The 12867-nt window shown below is 47.2% G+C and overlaps 1 protein-coding gene across 5 annotated transcripts in view; it reads left to right on the top strand.

Annotated features, from left to right (window-relative positions):
- Positions 1–12867, top strand: part of Prr5l (proline rich 5 like) — a 166623-nt gene that overhangs the window by 104114 nt on the left and 49642 nt on the right. For all 5 annotated transcript variants that reach the window (XM_055599816.1, XM_055599845.1, XM_055599823.1 and 2 more), the window contains exons 2-3: positions 10868–11148; positions 12302–12382. In XM_055599816.1, the coding sequence (XP_055455791.1) occupies positions 10985–11148; positions 12302–12382 (245 nt within the window). In that variant the 5' untranslated portion in view covers positions 10868–10984. The remainder of the gene's footprint in view (positions 1–10867; positions 11149–12301; positions 12383–12867) is intronic.

The following is a 12867-nucleotide window of genomic DNA, read 5'->3' on the forward strand; positions in this document are numbered from 1 at the left end:
GTGAACTGAAAAAGTCAGTCAGTAAACCATGGGAAGAGAAGTGACCTGCCCTGTTCTGAGAATGCCGGGGGTCATAGCTATGAAGGGATAAAACAAAACCTCTGTTTGCTCTCTAAAGGGTCCAGCCGGCTGGGTGAGTTTGAATTAGTAGTTAGCAGTTAGAAAGTTTCTTTTTTTTAAAAAAAATCACATTTAAGAATATGTGAGGTCTGGGAAGATGGCTCAGGGCAAAATTGAGGACCTGAGCTCAAATCCTCAGCAGCTACATAAAAAGCTGGGCATGGTTGTCAGTGTCTTTAACTCCAGCATTGTAGGAAAGAGATGGGCAGATCCCAGGCATTTGATAGCCAGCCTAGCCAGAATGGCAAGCTTCTAGCTCAGCGAGAGATTCTGTCTTAAAGGAATGATGTGGAGAGGGATAAAGGAAGACCCCGCCGTTATTTCTTCCTCTGCCCTCTTGTTGCACGTGTGCGACTGTTCGTCCATACAACTATGCCAGTACAGCAGACATACATGCACATCAATTCTGGGTCTTCCCTTGGGAAAGGTCAGGTAAAATTGGACTAAATTCCAGTGTTAAAAGCTGATGGTGTTGCGCTGTGATTGTGCCATTGACCTGGGTAGGGGCTATTTAGAAACACAAGTTGGTTGCTCCTTAGTCACTGCCACGGCCAGAGCTGGCCTGTTTAGTCAGTTTCTGATGCATGTTGGTGGGGAAGGGGGGAGGAAGAGGATTATGGGGCTGGAAAAATTGCTTCATCTTTCATTTTCTCTTCCATCAGCATTTACCTCTAGCCCCTTGCTTCCTACTTACAGCAGCCCTGGTGTAGAATGCCTGCTGAATAAAACTGAGTGAAGCATATGAACGAATGGATTGTAGTTGTTAGCCCTGAGTTGAGATCAAAAGCCAAGTTCTGGTCCTGACCACCTTCTAAACACTGTCTTTGAACAAATCACCTACCCTTTTCTCCTTTTGTTTTTCTTTTCTATTTTTTTTCCCAGGGCTGTAGGAGCCGCTGTTGAGGTCTTTGTTTATTTGAATAAGTAATCCAGGCTCACATTTCAAATTCAGGAAGTACAGAAGAGCATGTAGAAAACAGACATCCCTGGTTTGCCTGCCACTTGACCAAGGCCCTAGGGGGAGCCAGCATAATCTGTGTCTGGTCCAGGGTTCTAGAGTCAACTCATGCTCTGTTGCGAAATACAAAAGTGACCTCCCAGCTGTTTAAGGCGATGGCAGAATGATATACTCACAGCTCTTCATCAGCCTTCTTTCTTTCCAAGCCTCCCTGGACAGCATCCACCACTGTCTAGTATACCCGGTAGGTGGGGGGCACCACAGGGCCCCTGAGATCACGGACCTTTACAAAAGTATTGATTTTGTATGTGGTCAAAAGACTGATTGTGAAAAGACCAAAAGGTGATGGTGAGGAGGAGGAAAAGGAGGAGGAGACTTTTCTTTGGTGGTGATGAGAACTAAATAAAGGATGAAGGGGCAATAGGGCTTGCCTGACTAGAGGATGGATTGTAGGTTTGAGCCTGAAGAACAGGATGGGAGATATTTTACACAGAGGGCACTGCATGTGGGAAGGCACTAGGTAGGAAATAGATGATGGTGGTGGAAGTAAAATGGGCCAGTGAGTTGACATGCAGTGACTGAATGTGAGAGTGTTAACAGGTTGGCGTAAAATTTAGTCTCAGAACTGCGGAGAGTCTTTGAAGGTGTTGATGAGACCCAGTGACAGGAATGACATGCGTGCTCTGGGTTCTTTGTTATTGTATTCTTGTCCCATCACACTGTCTTTGTCACTATGTACCTCCCACATTCTTCTCTGTTGGCTCCTTGTGACTGCAAGAGCCAGTGCAGGGGCTTTCATGGGCTTTGGGGTGCTACCCAGTGTGAAATATGTGACACCTTTCTATCTTTGTATCTCGAGACAGGGTTTCTCCCTGTAGCCTTCCCTGTCCTGGACTCACTTTGTAGACCAGGCTGGCCTGGAACTCACAGATATCCCCCTGCCTCTGTCTCCCTGAGTGCTGGGATTGCAGGCGTGTGCCACCACATCTGGCTGTGTGACACATTTTGATTTGAGCAAATGGGAGCATAGTTGGCTGTGATAAAGACCATGACCAAAGGCAATTTAGGAAGGAATGCGTATATTTCAAGTCATAGCCTATAGTCCATCATGAAAGGAAGTCAGGGCAGGAACCTGCGAGGCAGGAACTGAAGGACACCAGAGAATGTCTGCTCCCTTAGGGCTTACTCCTGTGTATTGCTGTTTGTCTGCTTATATACATCAGGACCATCTACCCAGGGAGGAGTGGGGGTGGGGGCAGAGGAGGCGTTGGCCATGCTTACAGTGGGATGGGCCCTCCCAGTCTATCATCAATCAAGAAAATGCCCTACACATTTGCCTACACGCCCGGTGGGATGGAGGCAATTCCTCAGTTGACATTCCCGTCTTCCCAGGCAACTCAAGCTTTGTGTCAAATCAACAAAAAACTAACCGGCACAGCAAGTATTGTTGTCCACTGGTCGCTACTCCTCAGTCTGTTTTTGAGAGGGCATATGCATGGCAAGTGCCCATGACTGCCGCCCCCCCCTTCCCCCCCAGTAACTAGTTCTGCCATTTCTGTCGTCTTTGCAAAGGCAGCTCTGCTGCAGTAAGAGGATAGGTCAGCCGGGTTACAGTGACTGTGAGTGTGGGGCTGAGTCCTGGCTGAGTCCCTGCATTGCCTGGAGACGCTGGCTCCTGGGTTGAGGATTCAAGGCGGGAGCTGCCGGGCTCCGGGGGAGCATGTGAAATGGGCTGTTTCTGTCTGCCTGGGAACTGGATTCTCCTCTTGTTCTGGGAGGTTACATCAGACTGGGTGGCTCTGTCTTTTGAGTTTGTTATTTACACTCAAAGTGGCTTTTTCCTGAAAGCCTCCAGTCATCACCAGCTATGCACTTCTTTATTTTTAAGCTGTTGTGTCATGATTCTACTTCCTTTTTTTCAGAGGCCGAGCTGGAGCCTTAGTGGATCTCGTTTGCACGTTCATCATCTTTTGCCCTTTTTTTGATGAGTACAGTCTATATACCATTCCCTACCACCTGGCCCTGAGCCCAGGCCCTAACCTCAGCTTTGGCATCATGCTTTATACCTACATCCCCAGACCCCATCCCATTCTTGTCTCCAACTCTCCACCACCATTTCTAACTAAGCCCTGTCCTCATCCTCATCCCTATATCTATTCCCACCCCTACCCTTGCCCTCGTGCTTCATCCTCTTTCTTGTGCCCCATCCCCATCCTCATCCTCACCTCTGTCTTTGTGCCCCTCCCCATCTCTGTGCCTAGTCCCTGCCTCTGTGCGCCATCCATAGCCCGTTTTCTTGCCAGCTGTGGGGAGAAAGTGGGACAAGAAATTGTTTGCTGAGAATCCTATCATTGGCCTTTGGTGAAGAGCTTGGCAAATAAACTGTATGGGGTACCTCAAGAGCTAGACCAGTGATGCCTCCCAGGGCTTCTGTGACCCTTACAGTGCTTTGTGGACCCAGCATCCCAACTGGACTGAAGTGAACCATTCAGCACCTAAACCTACCCGTTTAAAGCTTCGTCAGTTAAATGACAGTTTAGGTAGCTTGGTCCTTCAGAAGAGAAATGCAGGGGCACTAGACCTGAATTCTTTGTGATAGTGGTGGTGGTGTAGACTGAAGTGTGTCCCTTTGTGAGTCCCTACATTGAAGCTGTAACTCCTGTACCTCCAAATGTGTGTAAAGAGGGTGACTAAGTTAAAACAAAGCTGTTTGAGCGGACTTCAACCCAATCTATTAGTATCTTCATAAAGGAAGCCATTTAAGCACACGGAGACTCAGTATGTGAGAACATAGAGGGAATACTCAGTGAGAGGGCATCCATCTGCAAACCAGAGCAAGAGGCCTCAGGAGAGATCAACCCCACTGATTCCTGGGGCTTGGATTTCCAACTTATAGATTCTTTCCATAAGGAAGTCCATTGTGTCGTATAAGCCTACTGGGCTGTGGTGTTCTGGTGCTCAACCAGATTGAGCAGATTATAATGCAGTGGGGGTAGTGATGGTGGTAATACAAATAAACAATGAGCATCATTTACCAAACACTTCCTGTATGTCGTTCTTTTCACCACACCTAGTCATTATACCTGTCCTAAGCCATCTGCCTAGGGTCCTACTGGAAATGATAATACCACCCTGTCTGGGTTTCTTAACCTGAGTTCCTCTCCAGCTGGACCATTTCCTGTACTGTTACAGGAACCATGCCCTGCACCTCCTAGCCAGTCTCTCTGCTCTTCACAACTTTTTACCAAGAAAACTCTCCCTATTCTTTCTTCTTGATATTGACACTGCAGCTTAGATAGTCCAAGGATGTGCATGCAATAAATACTAGGTTCCAGTGGCTGCTGTAATAAGTTATCACAACCTTTGTGGCTTAAAACTTTATTTACCCACAGTTCTGTGAAGCCAGGGTTCAGAATCAAGTTGTATTCGGGGCCATTTTTCTCCTGAAAGCTCTGGGAGACTACTGGGTCCTTTCCTTTTCCTGATTTGGAGAGGCTCCTGACACTCCTTGGCTTGTGGCTGCATCACTGCAGTCTTTGTCTCTGTGCCCATCTTCTGCTGTGCTGTCCTCTGTGCTCTTTCTTTGTCTTCTTCATCCTACTGTTGACGTTGCATGGCTTATATGTAGATCATACCAATCCGGGATAATCACTTGCTCTTAAGAGCTTAACTTCATCATAGCTTCTGTCGTATAAGGTTATGCTTATGATTTCCAGGGATTAAGATGGAAAAATAAACCTGTCATGGTGGCCCATGCCTGTAACCCTAGAACTTGGGAGGTGGATCATAAGTTCAAGGTCATCCTCAGTTACATAGTGCATTCAGAACCAACCTGGGCAATGTAGAGTTTGTCTAGATGGTATCCTCTAGGTGATTCTTTCTGCCTACTTCTGAATAACAGAAGGAACCACCATGACAGCTCTTGTGAGCCATAGCCTAGAGTGACATAGCCTTGTGGTGGCTTATCCTCTGGAGCCAGAGACATCTTCCCTTGGCCCTTTCCTGTGTGCTATTTCTAGACTACTGTGTGGGTGGATGTTAGGGCCACAGAGTCAAGCTGGAAAGGAACCATCAGACCCAGACATCAGAAGCATGTCAGGGCCCCGAGACCTATAAATGGACTCCTTTGCAGTCCCCAAATCCTTGGATCTTTCTAAATGTCCCTTCCATAGGGAAGTGGCTAGATTAAATGTGAGATTCCCTAAGTGGTTGGTTCAGTTGCCATTTCCAGTAGTAAAGCTAACCAACACAAAGTGATAAGAGATAACTGTAGTGTAGTAGGAGGAAGACTTACCTGCCCTTATTAAAATACTCTGGCTATTAAAAGTGAAGTAAGGGCTGGAGAGTTGACTCAGTCAGTCAGGTTTTTGCCACACAATCATAAAGACTTGTATTTGTGTGCTGGTATGTGCTTGTTCATTCCATTGTTGGGAAGCTAAAGACAGGGAGACCCTTGGGGCTCATTGGCCAGTCAGTCTAGCTGAGTGAACCAAGTCTGGCCAACGAAACATCAGTCTCTTTAAATGAGGTAGAATGTAAGCTGCTGAGAGAAGCCATTGCACCCATGGCATGAATGTTATGGGAGTAACACTACTTTCTTATTGTATTTAAGGCATACTCCACAGAATCAAACACATGACTGATACTATCAGTCTGGCCCAAACCCCATCGCTTTGGAACTATTAGGCCCCAAGGATGAACCTCTACCAGTGTTTGCTGAACAGACATAGTATCCAGCTGCCTTCTAGAGACATCTATCTTTGATCATAAATTAGTGACTCTTAAGTCCTCATGAGAGAAGCATTTTTGTGCAGTGTGCGCATGGCTTTCTGAGGCAGGGTTGTATTCCTCAAGTTGATGGCAGTTCCTTGTCATAACTGAAATGTGTGCTTATGTGCATACACACTTTTCAAGTGTCAATTATAGTGAGAACATTTTGAAATATTTAAGGAGAAAAAAAAAAAGACAAAGCTAATCATCTGTGCTGGTACCCTATGGAGCCAGGCTAAAGGTAGAACCTTTGTCTACCAACTATGGATTCCTTAAAGCCCTCCAGTCCTGGCTCAATTTATGTTAAGTGTGAGTCACTCTGCTTCACTCTCCTTTAAAGATACAATTATCTGCTTCCTATGATTGGATGTGATATGTTTATTTGTATGTATATATTTACTTGCTCATAGTAAAGAGTCCCCTGTACCCCAGGCTGGCCTTGAACTCTTTATGCACTTCTGATCCTCCTGTCTCCACCTCTGGACTGCTTAGATCACAGACAGGGACCATTACACTGGTTTATACAGTGCTCGTCTGACTGAGCTGCATCCCCAGCCCAGGGCCGGGTGAGGTTTAGAAGCAGGGGATGTATGAACTAGGCGAAGCCTCAGTACCTAAAGCTGTGAGTCACTGACAGCCTGAAGAGACCACCAAGTCCATTTCTATGATAGTATCAGGGTGCTGTCTGGAGGCAACGTGTTTCAGATGCTGAGGGAAGCTGTTTTCCCAGTGCCGTGGGGCCGGACAATCTAGAAACAATGCTGAGCAACGTTATTTTACTGATTCGGTCAGTACTGTGTCACACCTGCCACTTGTCTGGTACTGTTAAAAATGAAGGACTGTAGCATGCCAGAGCACAGCAAACCTGATGCCTATAGGAATTTTTATTTTTATTTTATTTTATTTTATTTTTTGCTTTTTTATCCTTCTTCTCAATTCCCTTTACCATGCTAAACCATTAGATTACATTCTTAAAGCCAGCCACCAAAATTTATTCTCTTACTTGAGCACTTCCTCCTCCTGAGGCTGACTACTAAGGTGCAAGTATCAAAATGTTGAAATGCAGCAATCAAAGGCCCCCTTTTGGCTACCGTAAACATGCCCAATCAAAACAAACCAGCTCACCCTAACACAGGGTTTCCCCCTTTCCCTTTATTAACCACCATTTGCCTACAGCCACATCTGTCTCCTCTACATCTAGAGGCAGTCCTATGTCTCTCCGGGGCAAATAAGTCCTTCTTTATGAGGAGAATTTGGTCTTGGTATGTCCTGGGCCATCCTTATCAGTGTGTGCTATACAAACATTTACTCATTAAAACTTCTGATACCCCAAGGATTGACTGTTGGTGTGCCCCTTTCTTGGAGAAAAAAAAGATCAATTTTCAGAGGTCAGGTACCCTGTCCAAGGTCACATGGGGGTAAGGGTGGCTGTTTGACTGACTGGCAGAGCCTTCATTTCCTTGTGGTGTTCTTTCTCTTCCTCTGTTCCTCTATCCCAATCATATGTGGATGGATGTAGAGATGATTTTGGTAGTTTACTTATCTCAGGGCCATGAAATTTAGATTTTGATAGGAAGGCTGGTGACTGACATTTCAAACTCAGTAGCTGTGATCGTGGGGTCCTGTCTGAGTTTAGTAGTGTGGAAAGTGGAGATGGGCCGGGAAGGCAGGCCAACCTTGACACCTGTCAGTGACTTGCCTTTAGTTAGCCCTGTGTGTCCTCAGGTTGGTTTCTTCTCTAACTTAAGGTAGCATTCTGTGAGGGCTGTATAAGTCACCTTGGTGACAGTGCCCAGCATCCTCTGGGAGCAGCTTACCCATGCTTCATTTGTGTTTCACTCCGCCTTTGTCTTGTGAGCTTGTGTGTTTGGGGGTTAAATGAATGTCCCGCCTGCCTTCAGGGTCTTCCTACAGTGGCCTCCCTGGAGCTACAGAAATTCTTAGGAGTCTGACTCTGGGAAATGGAAGTTCTAGGTAGTGTTGGCTTGGTCCTGTGTTGGAGACTTCGGATAAATCTCTTGGCTCATTTGCTCGACCTTTGTTGCTTCTAAATGGCTCCACTCCCAGGCCCCATCTGTCTTGTCATTTCTGACTTGCTATAGCTGGGTCAGGACAAGCCTGTGCCTGAAGGGCCAGCATCTTAGCAGGTGTATGCAGGGTCAGCCAATCATCTTTTCTTTGGGCCCTCGTTAGCACGTCCCATAGCGTCCTCCCACTGTCTCCATGGGGCTGCTTGTCTCTGTGATGAGCAGGGATGGTGTGACCCGCACACTGTCTTTATCCTGTCATCATTTGAGGAGGGCAGAACCTGGGAGCTAAAAAAACAAGTCAGAAGGAGCTCCTTGCTGTGTGTGACCCATGACTCAGGCTGTGAGCACTGTGGTCATTGTCCTTTGTGCTGAAAATTACCCTTGTTTATAAGAGAGCAGGCCATGCTGCTGGAGCTGTCCCGTGTGACCAGGGCTGCCTCAGGTGCTGTGAGGCATACTCAGATAGCTTGAGGTAGGAGGCCTGGTTGCTGTGGCTGAGACATGGAGGGGCAGGAGCCACGTTGGCGCCCCTGGAATCTCAGCCTCTAAGGAGAAGTTAGGCATGTGTGTAACCCATCACAATGTGTCTTCTTCAGGATTCTGCTTCCCTGAGCTAGTGCCCCGTAGTGGGCGGCAGCTTCATTGCCTCCAGCTTAAGGTCCCCACAAAGTGAGTTAATAATATCCAGTAATTACACAGTGAGTACATTTCACAGGTCTTTCAAAGCTGGGCCCAGGGATGCCTCCTGTCTATGTAGAAAGCACTTTACTAACGAGTGAAACCTCCAGCAAACCACTGTACAGTATTCTGAAGGATCCATGGTTTTATTTTGCCTTCCCCTCATCACTGGTGTGCAGAGATCTTTCGAGATTCTGTGGCATTTGGGAACCTTTTGAAACCCCCTCTGGAACATGACAGGCTACTGCAACATTTCTTGGTCAATTCTGATAGCTGTTGATTTGCTCAGTACACAGGGTTCCCCAGCAAAGACAATTCAAGAAAATGGCACAGGGATCTGCCTCCCTTAAGGAAAGCAGTTAACAAAGTTACAGAATGGGACCAGCTGTCCTTCTTTTGACACTTGGTCTTATGAATCCAGTGTTAATAGGCCCGTTGCCACGCCCATCGCCAACATGCGCAGCCACCAGTACCTTCCTGTCAAGGTGCATTGTCATTGCTGGGCTCCTGTCTACCAGATGCTGCAGCCAAGGTTGTAGGACTTTCCTTGCCAACCTGCAGGCTGACACTCAGGGCTGACATCTGCCTTTTCTTTCTTCACTGCTCTCTGGGTCTTATCTGAGTTTACTTGGCCAGACCGGGGGTGGGGGATGGGGGGAATGGGACGACACCAACAACAGCCACCAAAGAAGAACAAAACAAACCATTCTCTGAGAGAAACCTACCAAACCCATTAAGGGAAAGTGCCCTTGGCTGTTCCCTGCAGTACTTCAGTCTGCTGAGGTGATTGCAGTGATGGATCCAAAGGTACTGAGAGGAGAGCATGGAAAGGGAGCAAGCTATCCCTGGCGCCCAGGAATTCTACTGAGCATGTTGGCTGATCTCATTTGGTCCTTCCCCAGTCCTGTGACGTTGGTACATAGCAGCTGAGACCCTTATACTGCCTATGTTTGACGGTCATACAACTTGCGAGGGGCTGAGTTGATTCTTGAACCCCAGAACCAAAGCTCATTGCAACGCCATCGCTGTCCACAGAAGCTGTCTTTACAGCTTTTTATTTGCCACAAGGAATGAAATCTTGGTGTGTGTTTGGGACTGGATACTGAACCCAAAGAGCTTCAGGCATCTGCTACTAAGTTATACCCCCAGCTCTCCTCTCTTTTTACTTAAAGCAAGCATTTATTTGCTGAGTGTGTGTGTGTGTGTGTGTGTGTGTGTGTGTGTGTGTGTGTACTCAAACTTGTGGAAGTCAGAAGGCAACTTTTGGAAGTTGGTTCTCCCTTTTATTATGTGGGTCCTAGGGACTGAACTCCGAGCTGTCATTCCTGGTGGCAGGCACCTTTACCTGCTGAGCCATCTTGCTGACGCTTTTTATAATTTTGTACGTTTTATTTTGAGTTGGGGTGTCTAATTAAGTTTTCCAGGTTGACCTTGAACTCACAGTGATATGTATCCTAGGAGTGTCTCTGATTTCAGATTCTCCTGCTTCAGACTTCTGAGGAGATGAGATTATAAGCCTGTACCTAGCCCTGCTCAGGAACAAGATTATTGGACCCAACCTTTCAGAATCATTTGGATTTAGAAACACACAGAGCAAAAGGAAGATTGTTTTGGTAAAAGACAGAAAGACTTAGCTCAGAAGCCTGAGAGAGGGAATAAGCGAGACTTGAAGCCTGAGGCAGGTCATGATGGGACAGATAAATAGGACACATGTGACAGTCTCATGGCCATCATTTTATCATCTCCCAGTACCTCAGTGCCTGGAGCTTGTAGGTATTTACTGAATGAACAGGTACTAGAAAAGTCAGTCATCTTTACCATAGTATGAGGCCCTGACAGGCAGGGCCCGGGCCTTAGACATTTTGAGTGTTTAACTTGTTACAATGGTTATACCCACATCAAACAGTAAATATGCCCTGATAGGCTGAATAAACACACAGCAGGTAGGAAAGGGATAGAGAGAGACTCCTGGAAGAGGGAGCCCTTTGACCTGACTAGTGGGACAGAGGGAGGAAGGTCTTCATTGCCAAGGAAAAGGAACTTTTATGTTCGTCTTGAGGCATTCACAAAGGCTGTCTTTCTGTTCGGTGTGTAACACTCAGTCATAGAGTGCTAGCCCTGGGTACCATGCTGAACACACACACACACACACACACACACACACAAAGTGGATGGGAGCCTCAGCGGCAATAGAGGCTTTGTTGTGTCTCTTTCATCATTGATTTTAGGATCATTTAGCTAGAGTCTAGCCAGCGTCCTTCAGTTAGATGTTTTCAGCCGGGTTCTAAATAAAGACTGCCTCTCATTCCAGGTGTTGGCTGAGAGCAGGATTTTAGGATAGCCCAGTAGCAGCGTTGGGAGAAGCCTTTTCTGCAGGTGGCTAGAAACTTCTGGTCCTCAAGACGCAGCTGAATCCTCACCTGGACTTATGACTCGAGGTCTTCCTCCCCTCCTGCCCATTGAGTTCCACAAGATGGGCTCCTTCCGCCGGCCTAGACCACGATTTATGAGCTCCCCTGTGCTCAGTGAGCTGCCTCGCTTCCAGGCTGCCCGGCAGGCTCTGCAGCTAAGTTCCAACTCTGCCTGGAACAGGTAAGCGCTTGTGGGGCTCATACCACCAGGGAGGGCTCTGGGGTATTCTGGGGGTGGGCAGAGCATCTGCTGCCTCCGAGAGCTTTGCTCATGAAGACTGATGATGATGCTGGTGATGAATGAGGCAAGGGTCAGTTTTACCAGCCTGGGATCACTGGGTTAGAATGTACAGTTACTGTTCATGTGCCTTAATACCCAACACTGGGTGAGTATCCAAAAGTGGAGTCTTTCAAGCGACCTCACATTACCTCTTTCCCCTTTAAGAAGATAGGTGTGTGTCTGTGCAAAGCTCGGTGAGTGGTAGACACCAGTGTTTTCTTTCCCCTGCGCAACTGGTGCTTGGGGTAGAAAATATAGCTTTGGAACATGTCCCACAGAGGTAAGGCACCAAGCCCGAGCAGATCAGCAAATCAGTACGCCTTGTAAGTTGGTGGGCTACTGGTTGTCAGATCTGTGTTGGACTCCGGGTAAATGAAAGCATCACTGAACTTTTTGTGAGTGGCCCTTAGGCACACTCAGCTGGTGCAGCTCAGGAGGGCTCTCTGGATTGCTCTGGTATCCTAAGGCTCATTGTCCTTTGTAAAATTCCTCAGCACAGAAAAGATAATAATCAGCTCTTCTGCTGATGATTCCAGGTTTGATCCACGAGAATGTGGAGTTGAGCCCTGACTGTGGCCCTTTTAGAAACGATGCCAGTATACTTCTCCCCCACACCCCCATCATGAAATAAAGGGACAGGGAAGGTCCATGGAAAATTCTGTTATAAAGGCAAACAGTTATCACTTCTGTCGGAGAAGATGATGGCTTCCCAGTTGTAAGATCCCAGACAGGGTTAGCTCCTGCTGGCAATGAATGCTTTTTAGATACTTCCAGGCCCCAGTGGTGGCGTTTCTCAGAGAGCTGATCCATCGCTTACCTCCATATGCACAAGGGAAGGAAGGAGCCCTGGGTGACCTTCAAGAGACCGAAGCTACCTCTGAATTCTTTCACCTCACACTCCTCAATAATACTTCTGGGACAGTAGGAGAGAAGTTGTGGCTGTGTGGATGCCCTAGGCTGCCCAGCTCTTCCAAGACCTTCTGTTTGGGCTGTTTGAAAATATGGCCCCTGGAGGCAGGTCACCTAACTTGGGATACTTTCTCTCTCTCTGCAGCGTGCAGACGGCGGTGATCAACGTTTTCAAAGGGGGCGGCTTGCAGAGCAATGAGCTGTACGCGCTGAATGAAAACATCAGGTACTTGGCTGGCCAAAACCAGTGCTGTTTTTCCATTATGGGGCTAAGGGTCCTCCCCACCTCCCACATCCACAGCCGAGCTTGGCCCTTGCTCCTCTGCTTACTGTTGAATTGCTCTTGTGGCTGCTGTGTTCTGAGACCCATCTAGACTTCTCATTCTGATATGATGCCTATCCTCATATGTATAAATGCACGAGGAGGTACAGGTTGGTAGGCAGGGGCTGGTACTAATTCTATAAACATTCTGCCTAACCATTAAGCACCATATTAAGTAATATGACTTAGTACCTGGAGGCAGATTATTTGACAGTTACTGATGTTAATAAATGACTGAGTAACAAATATTAGAGTACCTCCTTGATAGCTGTGTGCTGGAGCAGACATATACGAACCCCGGTCTCCTGATCTTTTGTTTGTTTTGTTGTGAGATAGGATCCTAGGTAGCCCACACTGACCTTGTTCTGGTTATATAACCGAGGATGGCC

This window comes from Psammomys obesus, unplaced genomic scaffold (assembly GCF_907164565.1).
Source record: "Psammomys obesus unplaced genomic scaffold, mPsaObe1.curated_primary_1811, whole genome shotgun sequence".
Classification (NCBI taxonomy): Eukaryota; Metazoa; Chordata; class Mammalia; order Rodentia; family Muridae; genus Psammomys; species Psammomys obesus.